Here is an 18,763-nt window from a genome sequence, read left to right as displayed (position 1 = left end):
CCTGAAGGAAAAATCCTAAATACTAACAATTACAACAGGGTTACTCCTACAGGAGGAATCTTAATAATAATAGGAATACTAACAAAAACTATAGGTTTCCTCCTGACGGAGGAATCCTAATTACGTAAACACCTGAGCGTTATCGTCATGTCTGGTTGAGACTTGATCACATGATTACGTTTCCCCCAGCTGCTTACTTGCACACATCCATTACCAGCGAGCACTGGCTCTGGCAACCTTGCTAGCTGCTACTACTAGCTGCCTACTGAAGAAGAAAAACAATGCACAGAGAAAATAATGTCAAGTAGTTTCCCGCTGGCCTTACAGTTGGGCTAGCTAGTTATATTCGACTAGGACGATGAAGCATGTACATTTGTTTGTCATATTTTAACGATTATATTATTATTTTGTTGAGTCCATTTTGTCTGCTGGAAAGTGGAAAAGACAAAGAGAAAGGGCTTTCCAATAGCTAGCTAGAATGGTTTGGGCCTAAAAAGAAGATAAGAGGTAAGTGTTTTAATCATACTGATATTATGTATTATTATTTAAGAATCTGTTTGTAGATCAATTAATTGAGCATACTACACGGATCCCTTTTTAAGATAGGTTGCTACCGTTAATGGCAGTACAACCAAAGCTCGTTGGTATAGCTCGCTAGCTAACCGTTGGCTACTTCTAGCATTGGCTAGCTGACAGCGAACACCACATACAGCTAGTCTAGATAGCTGCCCAGCGACAAATGGCTAGCTCTGACCGAGGGTGGACTGCGGTGTTCACCGGGTTGCAAGCCAGCTAACCTACTAGCTAGCTAAGTAGCTAACAACAAGGTAGCTAGTAAGCCTGTTTCATTTTAACTTGGGTAGTCTACCTGTTATCATCTTAGTTAGTCACGAGGAGCATAGTATATGCTTACTATTCTGTATTTGTGTATATTTTTGAGTGTTCGTTGTTTCCGTGCTACGATGTATCCTGCTAGTTAACGTTGGCCAGCGAGTACCGTCATTACACTTCGCGTTAATTAGGTTGGTTAGCTAGCCAGCTCATACACACTGTAGTTATCTGGCTAGCTCAGCTACTTTAGTTAGTCTGGGGAAGCCAGCCTAGCTGCAGTGCTTGAAATATCTAGAGATGCCTGCTCAACAACCATACTCTTTGTTAAAGTTACGGTCCATTAAGAAAAAGTTAGTTGAGTATATTTTCTAACTGCCTAACCCTGCCCTGACCGATAAAACAAATTTGGGATGGTTAGTCAGAGCACTTTCTAAGCAGTGTGCTGCCTACAGATCTCGTTTTGCCCAACCGTTTCAAGTAATTTGCTGTGAATCTGGCATAGAAGCTTAATCAATACCAGCATCCCTCACGTGATTCAGTGTTTTCGATGAAATAGCTACAGAACATTTGACAGTTGATATGTTACAATGTTATAAATGGGAAAATCATTAATAATCAAATATGCTCACTTGTTGGGTCTGGGGGGACATTTTGAATTATGCTGTGGGGGAGGGGTGGCAATATGTCAATTCTAGCTATTTAATGGATCAACCACCATTCACAGAGGCATGGTATTCCGTGTCAGCATGGAGTTGACAGTAGCCTACTATATTTTCTGTCAGCAACATAAATAATTGCAAGTGCTGGCATGTTATGGCAGGAACCTATTGGTCTAGGAAGACAACCCTCCTGGAACAGCATTTACATGGGCACATTTGTGTGTATCTTAGGCCAAATATGTTTGTGCATACATGCCATTAACAATAAAGTCCTCATTACATCCTGTTTAGGTTTAGTTTAGCAAATGGTTTCCTCTGCTGCCAAGTGCAAGCGTTCAAGATGGGTGATGACAGAATGTTTTGTTCTTCCGTAAGGTTGTGAGGTAGATATTATGCAATCATTGCCGAGAATGATGTTATGTTTGTAAATAGCTACCAGTGTCTCATCTGGTGTTTGTGTCCAAAGACTTGCCTTATCAGTGGCAGACCTCAGTGAAATGTCTGGTGCCACATTTCCAGTGGATTATTGTTTTTTGTTGTAAAATATCTCAAATATAGCCATAACTGTTTTAGTTGTAGTATAGTTGGTATTGTACAGCTACACAATCCAATTTATTGATCTTATTGGAAACTTTAGGGTATATTAAAAATAATAGGCTAATTGGTTATCTTCGGAATTAAACCAACAGATGCGTAATGGTTTGGTTTGAAGGTTAATATTCATGTTTAAGAATATACTAAATGCCAACGTCAAAAGAGAACTATATCTAACCTCTAGGTATCTCTCTTTATATTGTATATGTTTCAAAGGGTGATCCATACACTCGTTTAAGCAGTTTGAATAGTTCAGGTACATGTTTTTGGAATTGTGAAATTGACAGGGGAACATTTTCTACTGGCAGTTGTTCCAGTTTGAAGCCATAATTTACATAATTTTTGTTCTTGTAAATGTATCTTGCTGAGAAGGCAGAGGGTTGGCTAACTTGTTGTGTTGCCTATGTTTTGAGTCAGGATTCCCCCCTAGCTTCAGTAGAAAATAGGTGCTGTCTCTTTAAAGAACTTGCTGCTGGTTTGCCCTGTGCTGGGGGGGCATAGTGGGGGAGGGAGGATGTTGACAGTAAGACGGCATCTAATTGGCTCAGCGGTCCTCCGTGTTGTGACATCACAAGGAGGAGAGGCTCAGTGGCATAAAATAACATCTCCTTTTATGGGCTGTAAATGGACTATTCCATTTGACAGAAACGGTTGATTTTGCTACACCACTGGTCACTAGTCCTGCACTCTTACTATTTACACAGTTTAGGCTATCTTCACGTTCTTCAAGGGCCTCTACTACTTGGAATGGATATTGTGACACTTTACAGTCCTGCTTCAGTGTTGATATGAATGGGCATTGTACTGAATTTAGCCTGTGGTTCCTTTACCTCTATGGCTATTTGTTTCAAACTAACATTCTCAAGAGTGTCAAACCCATTGGGCTTGCATGCAGGCAACCCCCTAATACCAATTCACTCAACTACACACAATCACATACTCACAAAAGAGCCTCCTCTCAACTTCACCTATTGTCCTCTGCCTGTGGCTCCCCTGCTGTTCCAAAGCTGGTATCTCCCGTGAGCAGGCACTCCCCTCCCTAAGTCAGAGTTCTCTACTCTAAGGAAATGGTGTGGCGGCAGCATCGCTTCTAGACTACAGACGCCATCAACTTAATTCAGACAACTCAGGTTTGTCCAAATTGAGTGAGATCCCGGAAGAGCCTGGCAGAACAGAAGAACACTTTGAACCCCTTGGAGTTTCACTAAACCCCCCTTTTCCAATGTTTCAGTGGTTTGAGCCATGGCCTCTCAGCCTGGGTAAGCAAGCTCTAGTTGGTTGGTCTTTCTTGCCATTCCATCTGGACTATCTCTCCTCTGTTCAGTTATAAGGTTTATGCTACTCAAATTCGAGTGATTGATAAAGGGATAAATATAGTGTCAAATGTCTTTTCTCAAAGGATAGTTGTCTTTTTTTTTTTAATGGTGTGTAGATTTGTATCAGTCCCTTCCCCTGTGAAGCCTTCAGGTGTCTTAATAGCTAGGGCCTGTTTTAGTGTCATCTAGACTAGCCTAGCCTTTACCTGTGTGTGTGACGAGGAGAAATGTCCTGTATTATGACCAGGGTAACTCGGGTACAATAGTCTTCCACGTTAGAGCTTTTTCTATTCATCAGACTTTGACCCTAGTACACTCTGGCAACGCCAAGTCCTCTTGTGCTGTCCATGCGTGTTGACCACATCGCTGATAAAGAGATGGCAATGTCTTCAAAAACAGGGTTACCAGTTGACCACTTGCCCAGTGTGAAACCAGACCTAGGTGTTCTTTGTGTTTGCTATGACCCGAGAGCTGTCCTCCTATGTCTAGACTATTCTAGTTTCACCTAGGCCTGTTATTCTAATGGCCCATGGTGCAGTGAATGGGGTGGTCAGACTTCACACCTCAATGTTTGAGCACAGGGGCTATTGAAACCTTGAGTTTCTGATTATGTAAGCCCCCCCCCCCCCCCTACCACTGACCTAATAAGATCCATCAGGGCATTCAAATGGGAAGAATGAAGCAGGCCATGTTTACAATTGAAAAAGGCAGAAGGAGCTTTGTCTAAGTAAGTCACTGGGCCATTCACACTTTCATCCTTAATGGACTCGTTTACATCTACTACTGCCCCTATTCTTCACTGCGTTGTTGAAACCAGTTAGGCCAAGTACAGAGTTGGTGACCAAATGAGAGGTAGGCTATTGATTAGTGTGTACAGTAAATGCATACTACCCAGTCTCAGTCAATTCAGGTGCTTTACTGTAAACTGTATGACGTTTGACAGGCTGTGCCAAGTAACATGGAAATAAAGGGTGTGCCAGATTCCTCATTAATCCAGCCGAGAGAAACTCAAAATCTCATAGAATGGCTCCCATGTATTGTCATGGGTCATTGTTAACTACCAGGCCTAGCTTTCCTCAACGTTCCTGAGTGAGCATTGCAAATGGAGTTTTGATTTACAATTGTGAGCAAATGGATTTCTGGGCCGACCTCGACTCAGGTTATGGCTCCTGTGACTTCCTGAGGTTTGGTTAATGGAAGGCATTAGCGATTCATACAGCTCCAGTGATGACTCATTACCGGGTGTCTGATATGAACCAGACAGCAGACGCAGCTGACAGAGAAGGACCGCGCTGCAGCTGAGACGAGCCAGGAAACGGTGTGAGTGCACACATGTGTACGGCCGTGTTTCGAGGCTGGACGGAGGCCCAGGCTCAAGGGTGATCTTCCTCAGTCAACAGTGCTTTAAGGCTTTGTCGTAGGTTGCTCAGTTTGCTACAGTGTAGAGGACTGTGTCATCAACGTATGTCTTACTCAAACTTTGAGGAAATGCTATTAAGATTTTAATCTTGGTTCAATTTCCCCCTATCACACAGATGTCCCCCCCCCCCCCTCCACCCCCCTAAACATAAAAATACATGTTATAGTTCTGCTCTAATAATAAGAACTTGACATGAAGTTATTTTGTGTGCTGTTGAATAAACTGAATACCTGTTTAGTTTAGTCATCAAGTGTACTAGGCAGGTTCTAAGTGTGGACCATGTAGCAGTTTGTGTAGCTACATTTGGGGAGTTACCTTAATGTCTCCAGCTCTGCTGTATGAGGTCAGTAAAAGTGATGTTGATAGTATTTTTGCAGGTTGACTTCAGGCACAGATCAACTGAAACCTATTTTAAGAATAGAATGTGTAGGCCCAAACGTAAAACATGAACACTGTGAATTTGGTCGAGGCTTAATGTTATAACTGTCTAACCTGGTGGGCTACGCTGTGTAAAAACTGTAATGTTATGAACCAGTTTATGACTTTTGTATGGCGTTTTCTGACCTCCAGTATGACTATTGATTGATTAATTAATTCATCAAGGCTACAGCGAGTGTATTTCTGTCCTACTGTTCTGACAATATTTCTTTTAAATTTAGCAATCCTTTAAATCGAACATAAACTGACTTGTTAGATGTTCATTTCCCCATTCACACCCATCCCTCCATAGTTTTACCTTTCTATTTATTTTGTACTTTTTGCAGTATTATTTGGTGTATTGTCTGTGTAGACAGAAGCATTGGAAGCTACCATTTTCTCTCTCCTCCTCGCTGAGTGACTTGTCGTGTGTCTCTGTTGTTAGCAACATGAACCGTGAAGACCGGAATGTGCTCCGTTTGAAAGAAAGAGAAAGGCGAAATCAAGAAATCCAGCAGGGAGGAGAGGCCTTTCCAGCTAACTCCCCTCTCTTTCCTGAACCTTATAAAGTTGTAAGTTTATTTTGTTACCTTCATTTTTTATTTATTTTTTTATTCTCTCGTGTCTTAAGTTAATGTAACTTCCCCCCCGGAATTTATAAGACTTTTTATTTTATTTTATTTTTTTGGTTTCTCCTCTTAAGTCTCCCATAAGGTAAATTGATGAATTGATGCTTCTTTTCAACCCAAAGAACTGCTTTTCTGTTGTATCATTGTGACACACCAGACAGACAGACAGGGACAGTTTGAGGTAAGTGCATTCTGAAGGGGACCAGCTGCAGATCTGTGTGCTCAGCTCAGCCATGTTGCAAGCGAGGGCAGCTCTAAAGTGACAGCCTTGGAGGAATGTCCCCAGGGGCCCAGCCCTCGGTGGTCGAGCAGAGGTGTCCTGCCTCCTCTACGCCCCTTCCTGATCTCATGTGGTGGTTCTCTACACACAGTGACCACAGCAACATCAGACCCCAGGGATCAGGCCCCCTGAGAGGAAGGCAGGCAAAAAAAAGGTGCTTTTTTTATGACATCTGAAAAAGGCCCCCAAGCTTTAAACAATCTTCACACTTGTGTAGTTCTGGAAACCTTTTATATTAAAATAGAGCAGGCACGATAAACATTGTGAACATTTCAGAAATGCCACTTTATTGGCAATGTGGATTCTCCCCATCTTGTTTGCGATCTTAGGTCTATGCATGTTTACATGGAGTAGCCAGAACTCCAAATCTCACTTGACCCTAATTATCTTGATGAAGGCAGGGGAATATATGTACTTTACAGTACTATTACTCAACTGAAACTTGAGCCTCTCAAATAGACACTGTTTGTTTTAGGGGTGGCTCTCACTTAGTAAATGTGTTTCTGAGAAATGTGATAGTTTCTTCAGTGCATAAATAGTTTTGCTTCTTGCCTGCTGGGCTAACTCATCAACAGTAAACAGTTGGTGCAAAAACCCAGCTTCCTCCTCCACGATAATGTTGGCCACCAGGGCCCCTACTAGCCAACATAGTTATAAAGAGGATTTCAGTCTTTGCCTCGATCTAATCTTTGCCAGCTAACCTGATTTGAGCGGAGGTAAGTGGCTCCTCTCTTTAGCTGGGGGGGGGGGGGGGGGGGGGGGGAGCCATCAAAGGCTGGCCTGGAATGTGTCCTGACAGGTAGGGAATGAAGGGGGGGGGGGGGGAGGGTTGGGGTCAGAGTTCAAAAGGTGAACCCAGAGAGCTACCTGGGATGCCATCGTTTCTCTTGCCCTCACAAAGTGAAAGGTAAGCTTAGGCGTGAGGGCTGATGAAGCCCAGCATGATGGCCAGGCCCCAAGACCCTCCCTCCATGTCCCCACCGGACAGGGCAGCCATGGTCTTCTCCTGTCCCATCCCTGATTTCACAGTGTGTCATTTAGAGGCTACTTGAAGAAGGCGCCTCGTATTCATCCAGACAGATACCATATCAGCAGGAACTTTATCTCCAAGTCATCTAGTTTGAGTTTTTCTTCAAAAGCATTTTATTTTATTTTTTACAAAATGGTCCTTGTTGTGATATAAAAATGTTAACAAGAACTGTTCACGAGCATATCTTCTCATCTGGGCAGTATAATGCCTCTTTGTGAGTCTTCAGAAAGTATGTTCAGTTTTTAAGAGCTACATGCTCCAGGGCAGTCATTTATTTTTCACTTGGGCTCCTGTAAATAGCCTGACACGAGTGTTAATTAAACAGAACAGCAAGTAAATATTTACGTTCACTTCAGCGCAGTTTATGGCATTTAACCATACCTCTCTTCAGCCCCGCTAACCAGCATTAGGACTTTATATCCACTTCATGCACATTTTCACTTTGCACCTGATGTGAAGGATTTTATTCCACAATTCCCTACTCACGCAAACAGACTAACACACACAGAGCACATGTGCAGGCCAGGGGGAGGGTTATTATGACCAAGTACATTTCCTGCCACAGATAACGACTTGTTTCCTCACCCCCTCAGTGTGTATCTATCTGTCAGACAGAATGGGTTCAGGGGCCCCATGTGAAACTGGATAGGCTCCAGTGTCTGTGGTTTAGCCCCTGTCGTGTGTTTGTGTGTGTACAGCAGAATGGAGCCCCTCTAAGTGATTGATTAACCTCTTGAGTAGAGCTATGGGACCATGGCCCCTTAACTCTCACCATGCCGATGGGCCCTGACTGACCCATGGACAGTTTGAATGAGCCTATCATCTCTGCCCTGTGATCAGATTATAGGACCTCCTTTTGTTTTGTTTTTTAATACGGGAATTATTAGAAATTCCTTTCAAGTTTCATTTTAATGTCAGAAATGTAGGGGCTCCGTTTTTTTCTCATGGAGAAAATGTGCTTCTTGTAATTCAGGAAGTTTATCATCTGCTTCCGGACCTTTCTGTCCAGACGATACAGAACATTGGATAGCATATTTCATGCATGTTTTTTTTACAATGCATTGACTCGTGCAATGGTGACTTAATGGTTTCTTTCTTCTCTCCATCCCCCTCTCTCTCTCCTTTCCCCCGCTCTTTCCTTTTTTCTCCCCATCTCTTCAGATCAGCAAAGAAGATAAACTATCCAGTCGTATCCAGAGCATGCTGGGTAACTACGACGACATGAAAGAACCAATCGGAGACACAATCCCAAAACTCAGCGGCAAACCCTCCAGCTCGTCTTCCTCGGAGGAGAAGTCGGGCCAGGCCCTGTTCGGAGAGCAGCGCGGCGGCGGCAGCGGCCAAAGCAGCAAGTGGACGCCGGTGGGCCCCGCGGCCAGCACCTCGTCCCAGTCCCAGAAGAGGTCCGGCCTGCAGGGCAGCCAGCGCGGCGGCGGCGGCGGCAGCAGCCAAAGACACGAGCGGAAGTCCAGCAAGCATGGAGGCTCGGACCACTCCAAGTCGCACACTTCCAGCCCGGCCAAGGGCTCCCTGAGCTCCTCCTCCGGCCACTCGCGCTCGCTGGCCCCCGAGCACCACGGCAAGGAGCAGCGCTACCGCTCCAAGTCCCCCCGCGAGAGGGAGTCCAACTGGGACTCGCCGTCGCGCGTGCACACCTCCTTCCCCAGCGGGCAGCTCTCCAGCCAGGCCTTTCCCCCCTCGCTCATGTCCAAGCCCAGCTCCATGCTGCAGAAGCCCACGGCCTACGTGCGGCCCATGGACGGCCAGGAGACGGTGGAGCCCAAGAGCTCCTCGTCGGAGGGCTACGGCGGCCAGTCTCACAGCAGCACCGTGGGGGAGATGAAGGCCAACGGCAAAGCCTCCCTCTCCAAGCTCAAGATGCCCTCTCAACCTGTGGAGGTACAGTCACTGAGTCCGGTCATGCTTTATGTTCATGGTGTAGAGTTGAGAGATCAACAAAGCAAATAATGTCACCCCGTGCGATTGTGTTATTGCGTTGCTTTTAAGTCACCCTTTGTAAAACTGTTTGATTTGATTTTCAGGGTTCTATGTCAGGAGATGCCAATTGCGTGGATGAGATTTTAAAGGTGAGTGTTTTCAGGGAGACCGGTTTGGAAATCAACTTGATGTGGGATTTTTTTGTGTTTTCGTCATTGAGGCCTTACTCAACCTCATGTTCTGTTTTTTTTTCCCCTCCCTCCTCATGCTTCAGGAAATGACTCAGTCGTGGCCTCCTCCGCTGACAGCCATCCACACCCCCTGCAAGACCGAACCCTCCAAGTTTCCGTTCCCCACCAAGGTCAGTGAAACCACCACACGGACACGCCCCAAAAAACCCAAAATGACATTTTTTGCAGTGTTCGTCATACAGTTGCGGAAGTTGGTGAGATTAATTTGCGGCCGCCAACCAACACGCAACAATATTTTGCCTCTTTCAGGACTCGCAGCACTCTAGTTTTCCTGGTGGACACAGTGAGTATCTCTCACCTTCATTCACAAACAGATTGATCTCACACACACTCTCATGGGCACGGATGACGCCGTGATCGGATCCACTCATCCGTTTCTCTCCCTGTTTCCTCGCCCCCAGAGAGACCAACCAAGTCATCGTCCAGCAGCCACCAGACCAAGGCCTGTGATGGAGACCAGGCCAAGTAAGTGACCCCCCCCCCCCCCCACCTTATCTCTATCAGCTCTGACCACCATCCCAGCCATACCTCTTTTTATACATCTCCCAGTGTGGTGTTTTGAGCGAGCGTGCGGTCTTGTTTCAGTATGCTGGAGGACGACCTGAAGCTGAGCAGCAGCGAGGACAGCGACGGCGAACAGGACTCGGCCAAGAATGCCTCGAGGAACGCTTCGGCAAGGTAGGCCCCGCCGCGCACAATACAGGTCGCATGGGTTCAGGCTAGCTTCGAAGCTTCTGAATAGAGCCCGAGATTGGACTTGTCTTCATCTGCTAGGTGTGCTGCGGTCCTCACCGTGTGTGTGTGTGTGTGTGTGTGCCTCCCTCTCGTCCTCCCCGTCCAGCAACAACAGCAACAACAGCGAGGTGGCGGAGCACTCGCGGGACGACTCGAGCAGCCACAGCGGCAGCGAGAGCAGCTCCGGCTCGGACAGCGAGAGCGAGAGCAGCTCCACGGACAGCGAGGCCAACGAGCCGCCGCGGCCCGCGTCGCCTGAGGTAACGCGGCGGCAGCCGCCTGCCGTCTTGCTGTTTTTGAAACGTTTTGAAACGCGGCGTAGAGCGAGCTAGCAAACGGAGGATTAGAAACATCGTCTGTGACCGTGTCAGCGCTGTCCAATCTCCAACTCCCCTACCTTAGCGTGTGTCACGGGAAGGTTACCTATACCGTCCACTAATCCCATATTGACCTGGTAACTCTAAAGACTTAGTTGAAGGTGGTTCACCCTATTCTAATCTCTCTTGTTGCCCCCCCCCCCCTCTCTCTTTCCAACCCCAGCCTGAACCGCCTGTGAACAAGTGGCAGCTAGACAACTGGTTTAAGAAGGTCAAGCAGTTCTCCCCAGCCTCCCCCGTGGACAACAATGTCCCCGCCAAGTACAAGAAGGAGGGTCGCGACTCGGGCTCAGGGAGGAGCTACGGCGGCCAGGGAGGAGGCTCCAAGGAGTCCGGGGCGCCCACGCCCAGCCGGGACCTGAGGACCAGCCAGAAGACGGAAAGCGGCCGCGGGCGCCAGAAATCCCCCGCCCAGAGCGAGGGGGGCGCGGGCCAGCGGAGGACCGTGGGGAAGAAACAGCCCAAGAAGTCGGAGAAGCTCCCCGTGGTGGAGGAGCCCAAGGGGGGGCTGAGAGTGGAGAGCGAGCCCCCTCCCGAGATCTCTCCCCACCGGCCCAAAGCCGCCACGAAGGGCCCCCGCAAACCCAACATCAAGCCCAAGCCCTCCCCCCGGCCGGCGGCCGCCGATAGGCGCAAGAGCAAGGCGCCCACCAAGTCCACCTCGCAGAAGTCCCGGGAGTTCGTGGACACGGACCCGTCGTCATCGGACTCGGAGGAGAACGACAGCATTCCCTCGTCGTCGCAGACGCCCCGGTACACGGAGAGCATCCGTACGCCCGTGTGCGTCTTCTCTCCCATGGAGGAGAAGGAGCTCCTGTCGCCGCTCAGCGACCCCGAGGAGCGCTACCCGCCCCGCCAGGTGCTGGTGGTGAAGATCGACCTGAGCCTGATTGGGAAAGTCCCTGGCCGCTCTTACAAGGAGCCGGAGCAGCCCAAGGCCGAGAGGGACTCTTCTCTGGACCGAGACGGCAAGGAGTTCCACAAGCAGAACCCCGAGAAGAGCTCCAAGGGCAAGAGGAAACACAAGGTTAGTTTGCCGCCGGCTAGGGCTAGCGATCATTCCACATGGCCCCCGTGGATTTGTTCTCTTAAGGGGGCCAGCCATCAATCAGATCCCTGCTCCCTGACCTGGCTGGCTACTATGCTGATTAGATTACATTCTCATAGGGAACGGTTTAATTTGAGCGGCGATTGTGCTACTCTGTTTAGATACCCAACCTTGGTTTGTTTGCATTAACCCTTGTTATCTGTGGCGTTCTTTTGTGGCAGAATGATGACGAAAGTGCCAAACCAGACAGTAAGAAGTCCCGATTTGAGGACAAGTCTTCATCTCACAAGCCCAGCAGCAAAGAGTGAGAGACTTCCCTCTTATCCCTCCCGTACCGTCGCGCAGCTACCGGTCGGATGTTGTATCTGACCCGCGTTGAATCCAATGCTGACCGACCCTCCCGTTCTCCACACCAGGTCAAAGAGGTCGTCGGAGAAGAAGGAGGAGCCGGCGCCGTCTCCCTCCATTGCGGGACTCCAGAGGACTCCCAAGGCGGAGCACCCCGGCCGCAAGCGCACCGTCAGCCAATCGTCCGCCTCGCACTCCAGCGGCGCCAGCAGCGGCAAGGAAGGGGGCGGGGGCCGCAGCAGCAGCAAGAGCAGCTCCACCCCCAAGCACAGGAAGGGAGAGGACAAGCAGGGGCGCGGCGCGCGGGAGGGCAAGGTGGGTGTGGTGGCTGATGGCGAGCCTCTTATCTCGACCTCCGGCCTCTCTGGATCTCCGTCTGGCTTCCTTTCCGCAAACTCGTCACGAAACCACACAGTCAGCTCTGGAATTATTGACACCACTGATAAAAGATTGTAAAAGGGTTATTAGTGTCACCTTTCGGTAGTTTATCTTAATGTCACAGAGAGAGAATTTGAACAATCCAACAGATAATTTATTCAGAAAAAGTACTTCAATCAAAGGTTGAATTGTTGTTTTTGGAGTGTGACATTAAGCTAAAATCCCCCCCAAAAAAGTTTTATATACCCTTTTACTCATCTTTACCAGGGGTGCCAATAATATGTGAGGTGTGTGTGTGTGTGTGTATAAATAAAAAATATATAAGTCTACTATTCTCTGCCTGCAGGATAAAAGCTCCAAGGGTCCAGACAACCAGCTGGCAGTGCCCCCCCTGTTGTCCGACGGCTCCAAGTCCCTCCGGTCTAAGCTGCAGTTTGAGGACAGGTAAGATGAGCCTGCTCCAGGCCTCCACCCAACCCCCGCCAGCATGCACACAGCTGCAGCAGGGATCCAGGGCTGCCTTTGATCCCATTCCCCTGGGGAGGGAAGGGGAGGTGGTTGGATGGGTGTCTGTGTGCTGGAAGAGAGACAAGCCAGTGTGAAGTAGAGATGATGTTAATTTCCATTTTTAAAGCTCAGCAGGGAAGCCCCCCTTTTTTTTTGGCTCATGCTGAGCGGCCAGGAAACCCCAGAACTGCTAGAAGGAGATTGGAGATTGAGTTTCTAGGGACTTCAGTGACGCAACTCAACTTGATTTTAAATTTTTTCGGTGACTTAATTTGAGGATTAAATTAGAAGGAGACATCTAAGATGATTCATTTGTGGTTTATTGAATGTGTATCTAACCAAGCCTCCTCTGCTGGCTGTGTTTCAGGGTTCTTTCTGCTGACCACTACCTACAGGAAGCCAAGAAACTGAAACACAACGCAGACGCTCTGGTGAGAGACAGCTGCAGCGCTCTGTGAAACAGAGAAAAGAAAAAAAAAACTGGTTTTGCATATCTGATGGGACACGGGTCTATTTCACTGTTTTGAATAGAAATAGTTTGAATAGAGTAGTTTTTTTTTTAGATTGTCACTGCTCACACGTGTTGAGGTGTTGTAAGGACACGGCGTGTTAGTACAGAGGTCCAGTGTCGTTCCTGGTCTGTGGCTCTTGAAATCGTTTCATGGGTGCGTTGACAGTAAAAGCCTAGAGGAGCGAGAGTGTAATAGTTCCGACCTGACAGCCTTGATGAAACATTGATATCAGGTCACCACCAATACTCTTGCAGTAAGAGCTCAGGGTCAGCCTAGCAGGCTGTGGTCTTACTGCGTGTCCGTCCGCCCGCAGTTGGACCGGTTCGAGAAGGCCGTGTACTACCTGGACGCCGTGGTGTCGTTCATCGAGTGTGGGAACGCCCTGGAGAAGAGCGCCCAGGAGGCCAAGTCTCCCTTCCCCATGTACGCCGAGACGGTGGAGCTCATCAAGTAAGGACCCCCCTGGCCACGCGCCCCCGGCAGCCAGGCCTCCGACGACACCAAGCACACAGCCACGGAGCCCCCCCCTCCTTCACGCGCCCTAGCTCCTCACACCGACCTAGCGTGAAAACACGCGCGCGCGCGCCGTATCAACTCGCGTTACCCACCTCGAATGAACTCCTGTGTTATCCACCAAGGCTGTGTGTGTGTGTGTGTGTGTGTACTGAGGTGAAAATGACGGGTGTCTTTTGTTCTGCGCGTGCGTTGCCCAGGTACACTATGAAGTTGAAGAGCTACATGGCTCCAGACGCTACATCGGCAGACAAGAGGCTCGCCGTGCTCTGGTACGTGGCTTTCAGCACGTCGACCGCTCCCGGCTGTCCGGGATGCGATCCTGACTGTCGCTGGAGCTGATGAACTGTGACCCCCCCCCTGCCCTCCCCTCCCCTCCACACCCCACAGGCCTGATCCATAGGCCATGAATGACTTGGATGTGGAAACCATCACACTGCAAATAGTTCCGCTTGCCAAGATTTTAAATCTTAGTTCTGGAAATATAATATTTATTATCTTGTTTCAAAAATGATTTACTAGTTTCTATCTTTTAATTTGTGGTATATTCTTAAGCCTGCTTATTTCTAGACTGGAACCAACTTATTTTAAGATATCTTGTCGAGTAAAATTATCTGTCCATGCAGCAAGATAATTTCACTAGTATCAAGTCATTTTCTATTCAAATTTAGTGTTAATTTCTTGTATTGTAGCAGACCTTTTTTGCAGTGTAGTATCACTGAGTCACTACTAATGACCTCCCTCCCTCCCTCCTCATACACAGCCTACGGTGCCAGTCCCTCCTCTACTTGCGACTGTTCAAGCTGAGAAAGGAAAGCGCTCTGAAGTATTCCAAAACCCTCACAGACCACCTCAAGGTAACACATTTGACCACGTGGACAGATGGGATAGCGCATTGAATACGCTGTGTACTGTTGCGATTTATACCTTTTTGAGTACATAATGGCTGTGAGCTTTCAACTCCTTGTCTTCTCACCTTGTGCGTTTCTAGAATTCCTTAAGCAACACTCAAGCCCCCTCTCCTGGAATGGGGAAGTAAGTTCACTCATTAGACGCCAGATTTGAAACTAACTGTCAACACCAAACTCGGTGATTTAAAATGAATATTAACCAATTGTCCCCCCCCACCCCCCCCTCAGTAAAGCGGCAGGGATGCCCTCCCCGGTCTCGCCCAAGCTGTCTCCAGGCAACGCCGGTGGCTACTCGTCGGGCTCCAGCAGCGCCAGCGGCAGCTCGTCCGTCACCATCCCTCAGAGGATCCACCAGATGGCCGCCAGCTACGTCCAGGTCACCTCCAACTTCCTGTTTGCCACGGACGTGTGGGACCAGGCCGAGCAGCTAGCCAAGGAGCAGAGGGGTAAGCGCTCATCGTCGCTCGACCACTTGACTCGGTCGGGTCAGTTCTTGCCTCCCAGGCAGGGACAGTATGATGAGCAAGTTAGGTCAGGGTCTCTTCTCCGCCTCTCGAATCTCTCGACGGCGTTTTTAACTTTGACGCCGTCTGTTTTCTCCTCAGAGTTCTTTGTGGAGCTGGACAAGGTGATGACGCCGCTCATCTTCAACACCAGCAGTATGAGCGAACTGGTGCGCTTCACACGCCAGGGACTACACTGGCTGAGGCTGGACGCGAAGCTCATTCCCTAGAACACGGACCATTACTTGCCTCAGAACACACACGCGCGCACACACGCAAACACACACCGTCCACCCGCGCTGGCTCTCCATGCACATGAACTTATCTGCCTCAAACATATCTCTTACACTGTGTCCATTTTCTACACCAGCTTGCCAAGAACACTCAGCAATTTGGAGCATTTTACACCCATGACAGGCCACCATAGGAGAAGCTCGACTGCAGAGAAGTGTCTACACACTATATCCACTATCAACGCTGGCTTCTCTCATATCCTAACGTTGTGTAACGAAAGCCATGTTACAACTTGGCGTGCAGCCGTCGCGGAATTATTTTTAAAAAAACACTAAATGTCGTTTTATTTTGTTTTTTAGGCTATAAGCACATTTTTGCATAATTTGGCTTTTTAAATGAATTGTTTTGTTTTACCAAAGTACCTCCCTCAGACCAAAGGTGCTTTAAAACTAAGGTTTTACTCTTATCTGGTTTGTGCCTTGTATTTGATCTACAGGAAACAAGAATATGTACCATATGTCAAAATGCAGAGTCGGCAATGTTGGAGAGGGATTTTATGTTTTGCCAAAACATTTATGTCGTTGGCAGAAGTAGCAATTTTACGCTTTCAAACACAACTTGGCTGTGAGATGGGTTTAGGGGGCACATGGCCTTGTCCCTGTCTACCTACCTTATGTCTGGACAGTGCCTGCTTAACGTGTCTGAGTTCATTCGGTCGCCCACGGTGGTGTCGGCCTGTTTCCTTATGGCTGTTGAAATGAGTCATAGATTCCAGGAAAACATGTCCTTATACTGAAGCACCGCAAGGCTTTTGTTTCTGTCAGTAAGTTCTTCCTTCGTATCACGTGTCGTTGTGCAGATGTCGTACTCCCACGTACTTCAGATACAAGCCCTCAGAGATTGGTCACGTTATAACATGGGTGACCGTGTTCGTTTTGATCCTTGAGAGTCTAGGGGAGAATTGGTAGGGTGGTTTGAAGTGCGTTTCCAAGGAACTGCAGGTGGTCCTTGCTATAGCACATCTTTAATCGCCACTGCAGTTCCAGAGAATACGCACCGAGAAGAACATGCATACCGCTAAATCAAAGGCAAATATACTCGCTTTCTGAAAGGACAACTTTAAGAAGTGATGGTGCTCGCTAGCCATACGTTTTTATTGCAGTGTTGTAGCCCACAAGTGTTCCGTTCCAGTATGACTGGCACACAGGCCCCATGAACTCCTCGCCTTGGGTCCAGATCCCTTGTTCACATACGCTTGGTTCTGATCATCAGTACTCGGAACATTCCATGTCCATATCCTTTGTGAAGATGGAGCGTGGTCCAGGATGTTGTTGGAAACGAACGGAAATGGGTCCAGATTAAACAGCCAACAGATTTGTATCTATGTACCCAGCAGTGGTTCTGTCAAAGTTTCAGACTACTAGATTTCAAGCAGGGTCGAATGAAGAATGAGATGATCTATTGGGGGGGAAATGTCCTATTTAAAATGTCCCAACGTGGTTCACTGGTTCTTTACCTAGCATTACAGTTGTGTATGACAGAACTATAAAAGAAGTGTCACCCATGATCTCTATTTATGGTACCAGTTAGAAGAGGGGTATCGATGTTAGTTACTGTTGCTTTGAACTACCCTAGCATGAACATTTTAGTCTTTTTTAATTTTTTTGTAGTTTGGCTTCAAGGCAAAGTGGACATGAGATTTGTGAACAGATAACGTGATGACTTGACACAGGCAGGGTTACTCTGATGCACGAGGTGGTGTTGAAGCGAGGGTTGGGGTTGTGTGGTGAACTTGTTTTCTTTCCTTTTATTTTCTTCATTGAGCCCTCTTGCTTCAGTATACATTCACATGCTGGAAACACTAGTAACTTTTCATTATCGGCTCCCTGGTCTTTCTTTTGGGGGAAAACTGTTATTCTCTCTCAACTCGACAAGTGAAAGAGAAATTCATTTTTTTAATCTATGCAGGATTACAGAAAAATCACTATGTTCCTTGGGGTGGTAGTTAACTGTCTTGTCAGTCACAAACCTGTTTTGTTTGACACAACTGTCCAATGCCTTTTGAGCTTTTTTGCAAGTCATCCTTGTCTACTGGTTTAGTGTATGTGTAAATATAGCAAAGTTTTTATAACCAAACACGGATGGCTTAAGCAGCCATTTTATACCTTAAGCTGGAGGCCACTTTTCTTGTTGATGTTCCTCTGTGTGTGCATTTGTGTACACTCCAATGTCTTCATACACTGGTACACTTTTTGTATGTACAGGTTCGAGGCTTGTGTTCCATATAGTCAGATGTACAGGATTACTCTTTTAGGATTATTTTGATGTGTTTACTCTTAATTTATTTTACTGCCCCTTTTTATTTTATTTGAATTGATCTTTTTTGCTGAATATCATTTTATGGATTTGGATGACGTTGTATAAGTTGTTCACAGGATTTCAGTGTATTAATGTTGAAATAAATTCAAACTTGAAAGAATCCAGGGTAAGATAACATTTTCTGACATTCAACAGAAAGTAACACTTGCATGTCTATTTAAATACAAATGTGTAAAAATTGTATATAGAACATTTCTCTTTAGGATGAATTTGTACAACAGGTTAACATTTTTATTGAGAATTTAAGTTGTAAATATGATGTGAGATATATGCACATTTTTCTTTCTTCCAAAATGTTTCAGATGACACCAGAGTCTCTGAACACTGTATATCAAACATGTTTATCAATCATTTTGTAACTGTATTTTATGCCTTTTTATTCTGCTTCAAAATACTGTCTATTGTTGTCGCCATCATAATCATCAATGTCTATAGATCCAAGTGCTAATATTGTCGTCTTTGTATTTGATACGGAGATATGTTAATTCATGAAATGGTATATAGTTTGATCAACATGAGTGGATGGATGTTGGGAGTGAGATGTATACAATGAACACATTATCATCATAGTCTGTGTGAAAGAGCTCTATCCCTTTTTTGAAATTTGATCTGAGAACTCTTTTGAATCAGAGGTATTTCTGTAAATTAAAAGGTTGTAGAAGTTTATACAGTATGTTGTACTTTTTACTGTCTCAGAGGAGACCATCAGCATACAAAGTACAATAATCTAAATTGGGTTAGTTTTAGGATTCCGATGATAGAGATATATATTATGGATGCAATATTAAGTAAAGGTACTCTTGAGAGTTTGTTATTCAAACTTGGGATTACGTGTAATTTAAAACATTCTTGTGAAGTGAGTATTACTTGTTACTAATGGGATTTCTGAGTCTGTCCTGAATATTCTTTGTATTTTGCCGTATTGAGAATAAAATATATATGGTTATGTTTAA

The 18,763-nt window shown here is 46.7% G+C and overlaps 1 protein-coding gene across 6 annotated transcripts; it reads left to right on the top strand.

Annotated features, from left to right (window-relative positions):
* Positions 1 to 230: 230 nt before the first annotated feature.
* aff4 (AF4/FMR2 family, member 4) lies at positions 231 to 18,763 on the top strand. Of its 6 annotated transcripts, none has more exons than XM_067257824.1 (20): positions 231 to 507; positions 5,683 to 5,809; positions 8,338 to 9,075; positions 9,219 to 9,263; positions 9,389 to 9,475; positions 9,615 to 9,648; positions 9,767 to 9,830; positions 9,951 to 10,043; positions 10,207 to 10,360; positions 10,641 to 11,504; positions 11,747 to 11,829; positions 11,942 to 12,188; positions 12,598 to 12,695; positions 13,126 to 13,189; positions 13,584 to 13,720; positions 13,984 to 14,055; positions 14,547 to 14,640; positions 14,775 to 14,818; positions 14,923 to 15,140; positions 15,300 to 18,763. In XM_067257824.1, the coding sequence occupies exons 2-20, from the start codon at positions 5,687 to 5,689 to the stop codon at positions 15,425 to 15,427; spliced, it is 3,387 nt and encodes a 1,128-aa protein (XP_067113925.1). In that variant the 5' UTR covers positions 231 to 507; positions 5,683 to 5,686; the 3' UTR covers positions 15,428 to 18,763. The 6 variants fall into 6 exon arrangements, with proteins under 6 accessions (XP_067113925.1, XP_067113926.1, XP_067113924.1 ...); XM_067257823.1 differs by lacking the exon at positions 231 to 507 and adding an exon at positions 3,160 to 3,343; XM_067257825.1 differs by lacking the exon at positions 5,683 to 5,809.

The sequence above is a fragment of the Osmerus mordax genome, chromosome 19 (genome assembly GCF_038355195.1).
Source record: "Osmerus mordax isolate fOsmMor3 chromosome 19, fOsmMor3.pri, whole genome shotgun sequence".
In the NCBI taxonomy this organism is placed as follows: domain Eukaryota; kingdom Metazoa; phylum Chordata; class Actinopteri; order Osmeriformes; family Osmeridae; genus Osmerus; species Osmerus mordax.
The sequence above is the reverse complement of the archived record's forward strand: the minus strand, read 5'-3'. Positions and strand labels throughout refer to the sequence as shown.

What these genes read in the sequence shown, in the direction of transcription:
- aff4 (XM_067257823.1), top strand. An exon ending in GCGTGGATGAGATTTTAAAG is followed by an intron (nt 9,264 to 9,388) that starts GTGAGTGTTTTC and finishes CTCATGCTTCAG; the next exon opens with GAAATGACTCAGTCGTGGCC. An exon ending in GCTAGCCAAGGAGCAGAGGG is followed by an intron (nt 15,141 to 15,299) that starts GTAAGCGCTCAT and finishes TTTTCTCCTCAG; the next exon opens with AGTTCTTTGTGGAGCTGGAC.